The 12,915-nt window shown below is 41.2% G+C and overlaps 1 protein-coding gene across 9 annotated transcripts in view; it reads left to right on the forward strand.

Annotated features, from left to right (window-relative positions):
• The window catches only part of otofa (otoferlin a), a 123,177-nt gene that overhangs the window by 74,523 nt on the left and 35,739 nt on the right, over window positions 1-12,915 (forward strand). For all 9 annotated transcript variants that reach the window (XM_055885346.1, XM_055885338.1, XM_055885342.1 and 6 more), the window contains one exon: window positions 6,513-6,736. In XM_055885346.1, coding sequence (XP_055741321.1) covers window positions 6,513-6,736 — 224 coding nt within the window. The remainder of the gene's footprint in view (window positions 1-6,512; window positions 6,737-12,915) is intronic.

A 12,915-nucleotide genomic window follows, 5' to 3' on the forward strand; every position in this document is an offset into this window, starting at 1 on the left:
TTTGGATTTTTTCTCAGGTTTTTGCCTGCCATATGAGTTCTGTTATACTCACAGACATCAGTCAAACAGTTTTAGAAACTTCAGAGTGTTTTATATCCAATAGTAATAATAATATGCATATATTAGCATCTGGGACAGAGTAGCAGTTCACTATGGGCACGCAATTCATCCAAAAGTGAAAATGCTGCCCCCTATCATAAAGAAGTTAAACAAATGTGGTTTCTACTGACAATTGAGATATACAAACTATGGCATAAGGGGACGACGAGCGGATAAGAGGCAATCCGTAATTTCGATTAAGACATTAAATGAACGAGCTAGGATGGACGTAGTCAATAGAACGTCGTTCAGCACTTTTGAAATGTACAGCGACAGAATTCAGAACATGCGCCGTTCTTACAGTATTCTCCCTGTACACCAAGCCAGAACCGTAGGATAAATAAAGGAGGCATATAAGCAGACAATGAAAGCTCTTAGAATATTCAATGATGACATTTCTCTAAAACAGGCTATAGGCTACCTGCACCAAGTCAGAACAGTAGGTGAAATTATAAGGGGAAAAGGGACCGACTTATTAGGGTGAAGCACATGGGCTACTAACAGCTTACTACACAACATACACTTAGTATTACTTTCTTAGCTACAGTATATATACACTACCGTTCAAAAGTTTGTGGTCACTTAGAAATGTCCTTGTTTTTTAAAGAAAAGCATATTTTTCATCCATTAAAATAACATCAAATTAATCAGAATGTCACGCCCTGACCATAGAGAGCCCTTGGTTCTCTATGGTGTTGTAGGTCAGGCGTGACTAGAGGGTGTTCTAGTCAATGCATTTCCATGTTGGTGCTCTTAGTATGGTTCCCAATTAGAGGCAGCTGATATTCGTTGTGTTTAATTGGGGATCATACTTAAGGTGTCCCTGTTCCCACCTGCATTTGTGGGATATTGTTTTGTTGAGTGCAGATGTGCGCTCTGTTACTTCACGGTCATTGTTTGCTTATTGTTTTGTTTAAGTTTCACTAATAAAATATGTGGAATTCGAATCACGCTGCGCCTTGGTCCGTCTATCATAACAACCGTGACACAGAAATACAGTGTAGACATTGTTAATGTTGTAAACTACTATTGTAGCTGGAAACGGGATATTTTTTTGTTGTTGAGTATCTGGAGCATCAGCATTTGTGGGTTCAATTACAGGCTCGATTACAGGCTCAAAATGGCCAGAAACAAAGACCTTTCTTCTGAAACTCGTCAGTCTATTCTTGTTCTGAGAAATTAAGGCTATTCCATTCGAGAAATGGCCAAGAAACTGAAGATCTCGTACAACGCTGTGGACTACTCCCTTCACAGAACAGCGCAAACTGGCTTTAACCAGAATAGAAAGAGGAGGGGGAGGCCCCGGTGCACAACTGAGCAAGAGGACAAGTACATTAGAGTGTCTAGTTTTGAGAAACAGACACCTCACTAGTTTGAGAAACAGACACCTCACAAATTGGCAGCTTCATTAAATAGTACCCGCAAAACACCAGTCTCAACTTCAACAATGAAGAGGCGACTCCGGGATGCTGGCCTTCTAGGCAGAGTTCCTCTGTCCAGTGTCTTTTGCCCATCTTAATCTTTTATTTTTATTGGCCAGTCTGAGATACGGCTTTTTCTTTGCAACACTGCCTAGAAGGCCAGCATCCCGGAGTCGCCTCTTCACTGTTGACGTTGAGACTGGTGTTTCTAGATACAATAGTCATTTACAATATTCACAATGTCTACACTGTATTTCTGATCAATTTGATGTTATTTTAATGGACCAAAAATATGCTTTTATTTCAAAACAAGGACAATTCTAATTGACCCCAAACTTCTGAACGGTAGTGTATATGTCTCTGTCATATTACATCATTTAAGCAGCAGCATACATTACATTTTTGGACTCACCTTGTTGTGCTGTGCTCACTTGAACAGGAAGGTCCTTTGTGGGAAAATTGTGTCATCAAACTTTGTCATCAAAGTCTGGCATTCTCTGGATTTATGGTGCTTTCAAGACAACTGGGAACTGATTAAAAACAAGGTCGAATCATGATGACGTCAGTGATCCTCCGGTTGGAGCTCTAGCCTGTCTAGGATACACGTTCCGCTAGCGGAACCCCCCCACATTCCACTGAAAAGGCAGCGCGGGAAATTCAAAAATATTTTTGGGAAATATTTAACTTTCACACATTAACAAGCCCAATACAGCAAATGAAAGATAAACATCTTGTGAATCCAGCCAACATTTCCGATTTTTTAAATGTTTTACAGCGAAAACACAACATATATTTATGTTAGCTCACCACCAAATCCAAAAAAGCACAGACATTTTTTCACAGCAAAGAAAGATAGCTTTCACAAAACCCACAAATAGACATAAAATTAATCACTAACCTTTGAACATCTTCATCAGATGAGTCATATGACATCATGTTACACAATACATTTATGTTTTGTTCGATAATGTGCATATATATATATAAAAAGAATCTCAGTTTACATTGTTGCGTTACGTGCAGTAATGTTTTGATTCCAAAACATCCGGTGATTTTGCAGAAGTACTCATAATAAACATTGATAAAAGATGCAAGTGTTATTCACAGAATTAAAGATAAACTTATCCTCTATGCAACCGCTGTGTCAGATTTCAAAATAAACTTTACGGAAAAATAATAATCTGAGAACGGCGCTCAGAGCACAATCCAGCCAAAGAAATAGTCGCCATTTTGGCATCAACAGAAGCTACAAAAACACTATAAATATGCACTTACCTTCGAATAACTTCATCAGAAGGCACTCCCAGGATTCCCAGTTCGACTATAAATGACTGAAAAGTTCCATAAAGCCCATCATTTAGCCACTTGTTGTTAGCATGTTCAGCCCACGAATCCATTTTCATGACGCACGAGCAATCCCTCCAGGCAAAAACTCAAAAAGTTCCATTACAGGTCGTAGAAACAAGTCAAATGATGTATGCAATCCATATTTAGGATGTGTTTAACATTAATCATCAATAAGGATCCAACCGGAGAATTTCATTGTCTGAAGAAAGAGCATTGGAACGAGAGCACTCTCTCTCGCTCTCGCGCAAAATGAGACTGAGAATTTCTGAAGACCACTCAGTAAAATAGCTCCTATGAGCCCCTCCTTTATAGTAGAATCATATAACCAAAATCTAAAGACGGTGACATCTAGTGGAAGCCCTAGGAAGTGTTTCCTCATCCATAACTATAATGGGTATCATTTGGCACTGTTTTGAAAATCGAATTCTCACTTCCTGTTTGGACTTCTTCTCAGGTTTTTGTCTGCCAAATGAGTTTTATTATACTTACAGACATAATTCAAACAGTTTTAGAAACTTCAGAGTGTTTTATATACAATAGTAATAATAATATGCATGTATTACCTTCTGGGACAGAGTAGGAGGAAATTCCGTTTGGGCACGCAACTAGAGCAGGGGTGGGCAATTCCAGTCCTTGAGGGCCTGATTGGTGTCAAAGTTTTGCCCCAGCCCCAGCTAACATACCTGACTCCAATAGTCACCTAATCATGATCTCCAGTTTAGAATGCAATTTCATTAATCAGCTGTGTTTGCTAGGGATGGAGAAAAAGTGTGACACCAATCAGGCCCTCGAGGACTAGAGTTGCCCACCCCTGCTCTGGAGAGAGGTCTTGAACTCACTGAAGTCTGAGATTTCCCAGTTACGGGTTTCCAGTTGTTTTGAGCGTAGGAGAAGTCATGCTGGATTGACAGCGTGACCAATGTTGAATGTTTATCCTTTTAAGTTTTATCTATAATTTCTTTGTTATCTCTCTTCATATGACAAGGATCGAAACTGATTTGCCAGTAGATTGTCGACATGATTCATGATGATGACTTTTGACGATGATGATGATGATTTGAAAGTATGATGTTGACATGATCAGTCCAATCAAAGCTATGGTAGGTATAATGTGATCGATGTAATTTTATCTGTAGCCAATGACCTTGAGCCTTCTTGGATGGGTACTTCTAATGTAACTCTAAGGCAGCACCCAGGGGGCTAGAATTTCTGAGTTTTCCCCGTAGATTTTGCGGCGACGCAGTCCCCATGAGTGACAGAACACTGAGCCAATCACGGCGCAACTACAGAACATTACCATCCCCTGAGGTCTGTATTTTCCGCTGGCTGCCCCACCACCACAGAAAGCACTGAGCTAGGCTGAAACACCTGCATTTTGGTGCTGCTTTACACAAGAAAGCAAAAAAGAGACCAAGTTTGTATGTGGCTTTATTAACTCAATTATTATAATTTTTTTACATTGTTTTCAAAATGATATGTGGAATGTATTAATGCCAAAATAACATACTATATATATATTTAAATTTTTTTGCTAAACAGGTAGTGCTCAAAACAAGTGGTCTCTGATTGACGAATCACTACTGTGTGTGAATCGCCTTAAGGTACACAATTGTCACAACTTCCGCCGAAGTCGGTCCCTCTCCTTGTTCGGGTGGCGTTCGGCGGTCGACGTCACCGGATTTCTAGCCACCGCCGATCCACTTTTCATTTTCCATTTGTTCTGTCTTTGTCTTATCACACTTGGCTTCACTCAACCAATTACTTGTTTATTATTTAACCCTCTGTTCCCCATGTTGTGTTCGTGAGTGATTGGTTTTTGTAATTTGGTCCGTGTTTGTGGGCTCTCATTGTTGCCTTGTATATTTGTATTTTTTGAAAAGTACTTTGATTACTCATATCTGCTGTCCTGCGCCTGACTCGCTACACATAGGACCTTTACAACAATGCTGCTGCGCTTCAGGCTCTATGAAGGCTGGCTTGATCTAGCAGTTGTGGCTCCAGGACTATAGACAGGTATAGACAGGTTACTTTCTTCTTCTTCATTGGCGTTTTAGGGCTGACTACACCAGAAACATTGGATGCGGGAAATAAACCACTGGATGCAGGAAATAAAAAAAGGGGGAAAATGAAATAAACCACTGGATGCAGGAAATAAAAAAAGGGGGAAAGGGAAATAAACCACTGGATGCAGGAAATAAAAAAAGGGGGAAAGGGAAATAAACCACTGGATGCAGGAAATAAAAAAAGGGGGAAAGGGAAATTAACTAAAATGTTTAATCCACTCAAACATCTCAACAAAATAAAAATGTAGTCCTTCAAAATACACTCCATGCCCTACTCAGATCCGGTGACCCGAGAGGACAGAACTGCTGCTCCAGTCAGTACACCATGCAGCTCCTCCTTACCACATCATATTCCCCAGCAAATCATACTCTTTGCAAACAAATAACATGTGCCCAAATGCTTTGCAGTTGGAAAACTGCAGTAACCTGAGGACAAATGCCCTCACCGGGTGACTCACATATCCCATGTTGACATGAGTAGGGAGAGACTCATCAAAAAACAGCAACACAGTCATACTCTCTATTTTCTTCAAGTCCCAACTACTCGAGGAATTTTCATCTTGATCTTCTCAGCTACAACTTCCACAGACTTGAGAAATCATGCCCTTGATTGATGCCCTGCTCCGAAATTCGAAAACAGTCCTTGATTGTTGATTCTGGTGAGGTGCAACAGACGCTCCTTTTGTTCCTGCCCGACACACACAAAAATCTACAAAATTCCACTTCTGGTCACCCTCACAGATTCCACAGTACACAACACTTTCTTCATCTAGGCAACATCAAACCGATCTCCCAGGTACATCTTCTTATCCTCAAACCGCACTCCTACTACAAACTGTGAAGTAGTTGCGCCATAAGCATTAGGCTTACTAGACAGCATTTTAACTGTCATTTTAGCTCTCTTTACCCATCCTTTAGCGACTGTAGTCCATCCAATATTCTCATCACCTTCATTTTCATTGTCATCTTTGCTAGCACCATCAGATTCAAACTCGCTATACGCTTCCGCCATTCTCTGAGAATTTCAACTGCCAGTCAGTTCGCCTTTCTCCATTGCACTTCACTTCCGTTTATATCCTGAGGGAAACAAAGGTGGACGACCCTGCCCCAACCCCATTGGTCCATGCGGGCAGCGCCCACAGCTCCGATTTGTGCAGGGTCTTGTTCACCAGAGTCAATAATCCATTGGGAAGCTCAGGTGGTAAGTTCAGAGGTCGTCACCTGCGTGGGAGTATCACAACAAAAGAAGCATGCATAAATACAAACTTGATAAAATACTCAAATAGTTTAAAACACACGTAAGGAATAAATACTTTCCAGGAAGGTAAGTCTTTCAATTCCACTGCAAATCATAATGTCTTCATGCAAAAAACGAAGTTATCATTTACGTAGTCCACAGAAAAAGTAAGAAAAAGTAAAATAGTTACCATGCAACCTTCCTCCGTTGCTGCATCATGACACTCCTGCACCACAGCACACAGGCAATTGCCTTTCTCAGGACCCTGTCTTTCGTTCAATTCACCTGTCATCCTCCATCCCCCTTCCTCTCCTCCTTCACCCCCTTCCTCTCCTCCTCCCCCAGGGTTCCTCCCCACCATGGGCCCAGCCTGGGTCAACATGTATGGCTCAACCCGCCACTACACTCTGATTGATGAGCACCAGGACCTGAATGAGGGGCTGGGGGAAGGTGTGTCCTTCAGGGCCCGCCTCCTCATCTCTGTTGCCGTAGAGATCCTGGACATCACCTCCACTGAGATTGTGAGCTCCACGGAGGTGCAGGTAGAGCCTGTCTCCAACATCTCAGAGGTGAGTGCTCATTGGATGGTGACTGTTCATTGGTTGCCAAGTATGTCTGAGGTGAGTGCCATTGGCTGACCCTTTCAGAAAGGAGTGTCCATTAGTTGGCTGTCATTGAGTCACACCTCACACTCCTATGTTCAAACTTGACATTGTATTGATCTTACATTTGGTATTTGGTATTTTATTAGGATCCCCATTAGCTGTTGAGAAAGCAGCAGCTACTCTTCCTGGGGTCCACACAAAACATGGAACATGACATAATACAGAACATTAAAGACAAGAACAGCTCAAGGACATAACTACGTACATTTTAAAACTACACACACAGCCTACGTATCAGGGCTCCCGAGTGGCGCATCGGTCTAAAAATCAAATCAAACTTTATTTGTCACATGCGCTGAATACAACAAGTGTAGACCTTACCGTGAAATGCTTACTTACAAGCCCTTAACCAACAGTGCAGTTCAAGAAGAGTTAAGATATTAAAATATTTACCAAATAGAATAAAGTAAAAAAGAATAATAAAAAGTAACACAATAAGAATAACAATAACGAGGCCATATACAGGAGGTACCGGTACAGAGTCAGTGTGCGGCGGTACAGGTTAGTTGAGGTCATTTATACATGTAGGTAGGGGTGAAGTGACTATTGTTGTGGAAATTCAGTACTGAGAGAGACTTGGTCATTTCTACAATAAACAATAATGAAACCGTCAGCCCAACAGTCTTGTTCTGACTGTTAGGCTGAGAGCCTAACTGAAAATGAAAAAACTGATATTATATAGGACATCAAAATGCTTAGTCACAATGGTTCCATCTCCCATAAGCCACCTTAGTTATCTACACAGGATGGTGTTTTACCCCCATCCCGGCTTAGTTTCCCAGATGCCAGTAAGATGAGACAATGAGGCATTGTTCTAAACCCTTCCAGGCTCTCTCTATCTCGAGTCACACACACAACATCTTGTCTATGGAATGCCAGCTTTTAGGTTATTGTCACCAACATCAATCAATTGTCAGCTTCAAGCTATCTCTTGTAAAACCCATGTCCTCAACACCCAGACTAGCTGCAGGGTGCTAGAGTGGAGACCATAAAACACAGCACTAGCAGAACATAAATATCTTACTGTTTGTTAAGTAAGCAATTTATACAATTTCCAACAAATAAGGTGAATACATAATTTTCTATCACATTCCCCTCTCAAGAAGCTAATCTTCTCCTGGAAAAATCTAAGGGTACAAGCATTACGTGATTATTGTTAAACATAAATGTAAACAAACAAAGTACATATTTCTGGCGCCTGACATCTCATCCATGGTAAACAATCTTTGCTGAGTTTTAGACCTTTCTTATCTAAACAAGGTCAATCTGGAACAGAAAATGAAACATAAAAAATAAAATCACACACAAGCTTCATTACAGCAAATAGGACAGTCATCACACTGGCATCATACACAAAGGTAGGGGCCACCATGATAAAAGTGTCCACCCCATTCAGAACCATTCCTACACCAGTGACAGACACCCCTCTCTGGGCACCTTGTACACTCAGTGTGGACTCAACATCTGAGTCCTTATGCTCAGGATTGGGTCATCATCAGAGATGTAGTCAGGAATAGGGAATAGGTAAGGGAAATCATTCAGTTCCCAAATGATAATCAAACCCCAATTAATTATCCAACCGAAATTTAGGATGACATTGCTCAGTGATTCACATTGGTTATATCACTCATAATGAAAATCCTCAACTTAACATACATCAATACTGGCAGAATGTACATTTAGATGAACCATACAAATATATTCATCTCATAATTCTAGTATTAAGTTCCTCATCAGGGCTATAATTACAGATCAGTATCTCAATGCATTCATAGCCTTAATCACTATAAATGTATCAGCGTAGACCTCCAAATCTAAATCAATTACAGGTACAGTTGACCAACCCCCTCAATCTTCTGGCATTTCTTAATTTTTCTTCTTCAGATAGGTTCAAAGTGGATGGCCCATGATAATGTCCCAACTTCAATGTCTCACCTGAACCCCACAACAACTCATTACGTCTTGTCCATTTGCCAACCAGTATACCAGCAACATGAGAGAAGTTTTGGAACGAATCTCTCTCCATGCTCACTCCACGTGGACTTGTGTTTCACTCCTGAGAGAAAAACTATTGATAACTTCAACTGGATGCTGTACAGCGGTTGCTGGCTCAGACTCAGGTCTCTGGATAGAAGTGGTGCAGGACAGGGCCGTAGTGAATGGCATTTCTTCAGCTGGTTAGAGGGGGTTTTGAGGTCCACACCCTGTTTGGTCAAATGATCCCTCCTATGCATCTAGATACCATCTCCACCATAACCTCAGCATAAATGCTTGTCTCAGTTCAGCCTCTTGCGGACAGTCTGAGCACTGATGGAGGGATTGTGCGTTCCTGGTGTAACTCAGGCAGTTGTTGTGCCGCAGGTCTCTCTTTTCTATAACCATGTCAAATTATCCTGGTGTCATTACTAGACCAATGTAAGTTACCTGCCACCCCCATGGGATTCTCAATCACGGACAGATGTGATTCAGCCTGGATTCGAACCAGGGCGCCACTTGCACTGAGATGCAGTGCTTTAGACAACTACACCACTTGGGAGCCCTAATACAATGTTTCATTATGTGGAATCAACACTGTCTAAAATAAACAAACCATAACCCCTTACCGGTAATCTGAACATTGCAACCTGCTGCATTAATTTAGTCAAAATATAAAGGTGTTGTTTAACACGTAGAAACTTTAAAACATGTGTGCTGTCTTATCAGCATAATAGTAAAAAATAAAACATTTAATTGGATCTACTTTAATTGTTTTATTTTTTTTTTTATCCCATTTTCTCCCCAATTTTCGTGGTATCCAATCGCTAGTAATTACTACCTTGTCTCATCGCTACAACTCCCGTACGGGCTCGGGAGAGACGAAGGTCGAAAGCCATGCGTCCTCCGAAGCACAACCCAACCAGCCGTACTGCTTCTTAACACAGCGTGCCTCCAATCCGGAAGCCAGCCGCACCAATGTGTCGGAGGAAACACCGTGTACCTGGCCCCCTTGGCTGGCTCGCACTGCGCCCGGCCCGCCACAGGAGTCGCTGGAGCGCGATGAGCGCAAGGATATCCCTACCGGCCAAACCCTCCCTACCCCGGACGACGCTATGCCAATTGTGCGTCGCCCCACGGACCTCCCGGTCGCGGCCGGCTGCGACAGAGCCTGGGCACGAACCCAGAGACTCTGGTGGCGCAGTTAGCACTGCGATGCAGTGCCCTAGACCACTGCGCCACCCGGGAGGCTGGATCTACTTTAATTTTAAGCACTGTTCCCCGCAATGGAAATAGATTATAATTTTAGAATACATTAACTTCCTGCTCAAATTCACTGGTGTTACCTAACTATAAAACCAAGCAACAATAATCAGAAACTGTAAAGAATGTTTCTCAGACCTCTACTTCAAATGTTCCACTGCCTGCTCGCTTTCAACCACAGCTAATCTTTTTTACAATCTCAAGGCCCAATCCATTTACTCATCATTTAACCTGGTATACAAACCTCATCATTTCAAATGACTAAATATCGAATATTTAGAGTGCTATCAAAAAAAAACATATTACATACATTACCATTCACATGTTGTCAACACTCATTAAGTTTACATCAATCCTCCTAATCAATATTACTATATTTTAACACTAACCACTGCTTCACACTCATTAAACATCTGTTTTTTTAAGATGCGCTTGTAATGCCCCAAATGTAGAAAATACATCAGCCAGTTCTTAATCAATCCAAAAAAATCAAATTCAAAATCCTTACTTTCCAATTGACTTACTTTCCTTTGTTACCTTCACTAGTCTACATCTCTTCCTCTTCCCTGTAATATCTCGACTGTACTCTACCTCTGTCTTTCCAACGTTATGTTACCAGGTGAACTAATGAAAAAACAATCAGTCAAAACAAACACAACTTCTGTTCACACAGGAAGCCACTTTAATTACTCTGTTATCTCTCCCTCCCTTTCGTCAATTCAATACATCTAGTTCAAAATAAAACAAATTGAAGTGTCTCGTGAGATTAAAACTCCTAGGGTTTTCCTGAGTCACATTGTTCTCGAAACCCCCAGATATGTTATCTCTTGTTTCGGCCGGTTGTACTTGACCATTTAATGCCTCACCACATAGTTTACTAATGTGGTGATGTTTAGCATACGAGTTTCTTCATCTTTTTACGCCAGTAACAAATACACGACCTTACATATTGTATCAACACAGAACTCCTAAATCTACACGCTTTAGCGATTGTTTAAATGCGGCGTGAAACAAAGTTAGAATTTGTAAACTTAAGTTGTGATCTTGCCCATATATGCTGCCAATTTTAATATGGTATGCAATATCCATTGTCCTTGATTCTCACAAGGATTATTCAACCCAAAAATCTGCTAATGAGCAGGGTTGATCCAAACTCTCTGATTCTTTTTTCTTTATAATTTCATCACTTATTGATAGATTGTCCAAGCCTACCTCTGTCTGAGATCTGGTATCCACCCGCGACCGCTACCTCTCAGATCATAGGCGGGTCCAGCTGCTCAATAATAAGCGTGGGTTACCCCGGTGTCCGGGAGGATGCTGTTGATGTGAGCCATGACCAGCCTTTCAAAGCACTTCATAGCTACCGACGTGAGTGCTACGGGGCGGTAATCATTTAGGCAGGTTACCTTCGCTTAATTGGGCACAGGGACCATGGTGGTTTGCTTGAAACATGTAGGTATTACAGACTCGGTCAGGGAGAGGTTGAAAATGTCAGTGAAGACACTTGACAGTTGATCCACCTATGCTTTGAGTACACGTCCTGGTAATCCATCTGGCCCCGAAGCTTTGTGAATGTTGACCTGTTTAACCTCTCTGGGATATGTGAGACGCTATCCCAATTAAACTTTCATGAAATCACACGTACAATACACAAAACTAAAGCTACACTTGTTGTGAATCCAGCCAACATGTCAGATTTCAAAAAGGCTTTACGACGAAAGCACACCAACCGATTATGTTAGGTCAGTACATAGCTACAGAAAAACACAGACATTTTTCCAGCCAAAGAGAGGAGTCACAAAAAGCATAAATAGAGGTAAAATGAATCACTAACCTTTGATGATCTTCATCAGATGACACTCATAGGACTTCATGTTACACAATACATGTATGTTTTGTTCGATAAAGTTCATATTTATATCCAAAAATCTCAGTTTACATTGGCGCGTTACGTTCAGTAATAACATCCGGTGATTTTGCAGAGAGCCACATCAATTTACAGAAATTCTCATAAATGTTGATGAAAATACAAGTGTTATGCATGGAATTTTAGATGCATTTCTCCTTAATGCAACCGCTGTGTCAGATTTCAAAAAAGCAAACCATGCAATAATCTGAGGTTGGCGCTCAGAGCCCAATCAATAGAAAAATATATCCGCCATATTGTGCAGTCAACAGAAGTCAGAAATAACATTATAAACATTCACTTACCTTGTAACGATATTCGTCTTCATATGAAGAGTAGGAATCATCGGACCAAAGCGCAGCGTGGTAAGTGTTCATGTTAATTTATTAAAAAACAGAACACTAAACAAAATAACAAAGAGAAGGAAACAAAACGAAACAATCCTGTCTGGTACAGACACAAAGACAGAAAACAACTACCCACAAAACACAGGTGGGAAATGGCTACCTAAGTATGGTTCTCAATAAGAGACATGATAGAAAGCTGCCTCTGATTGAGAACCACACCAGGCCAGCAAGTCCAGCGGAAAGTACGTACGAAAAGTTAAAAAAGTTATATTACAGTCTGTAAAAACATGACAAACGAAGTATTGAATCAATCTTTAGGATGTTTTTAACATAATTCTTCAATAATGGTCCAACCGGAGAATTCCTTTGTCTTCAGAAGTGCGATGGAACAGAGCTCGCGCTCACGTGAACGCGCATGGTCAGCGCATGTTCAGCTCATGGTAGACCTTACTCAATCCCCTCTCATTCGGCCCCACTTCACAGTAGAAGCATCAGACAAGGCTCTAAAGACTGTTGACATCTAGTGGAAGCCTTAGGAAGTGCAACATGACCAATATCCCACTGTATCTTCAATAAGAGCTGAGTTGAAAATC

The sequence above is a fragment of the Salvelinus fontinalis genome, chromosome 27 (genome assembly GCF_029448725.1).
Source record: "Salvelinus fontinalis isolate EN_2023a chromosome 27, ASM2944872v1, whole genome shotgun sequence".
NCBI classification, from domain to species: Eukaryota; Metazoa; Chordata; class Actinopteri; order Salmoniformes; family Salmonidae; genus Salvelinus; species Salvelinus fontinalis.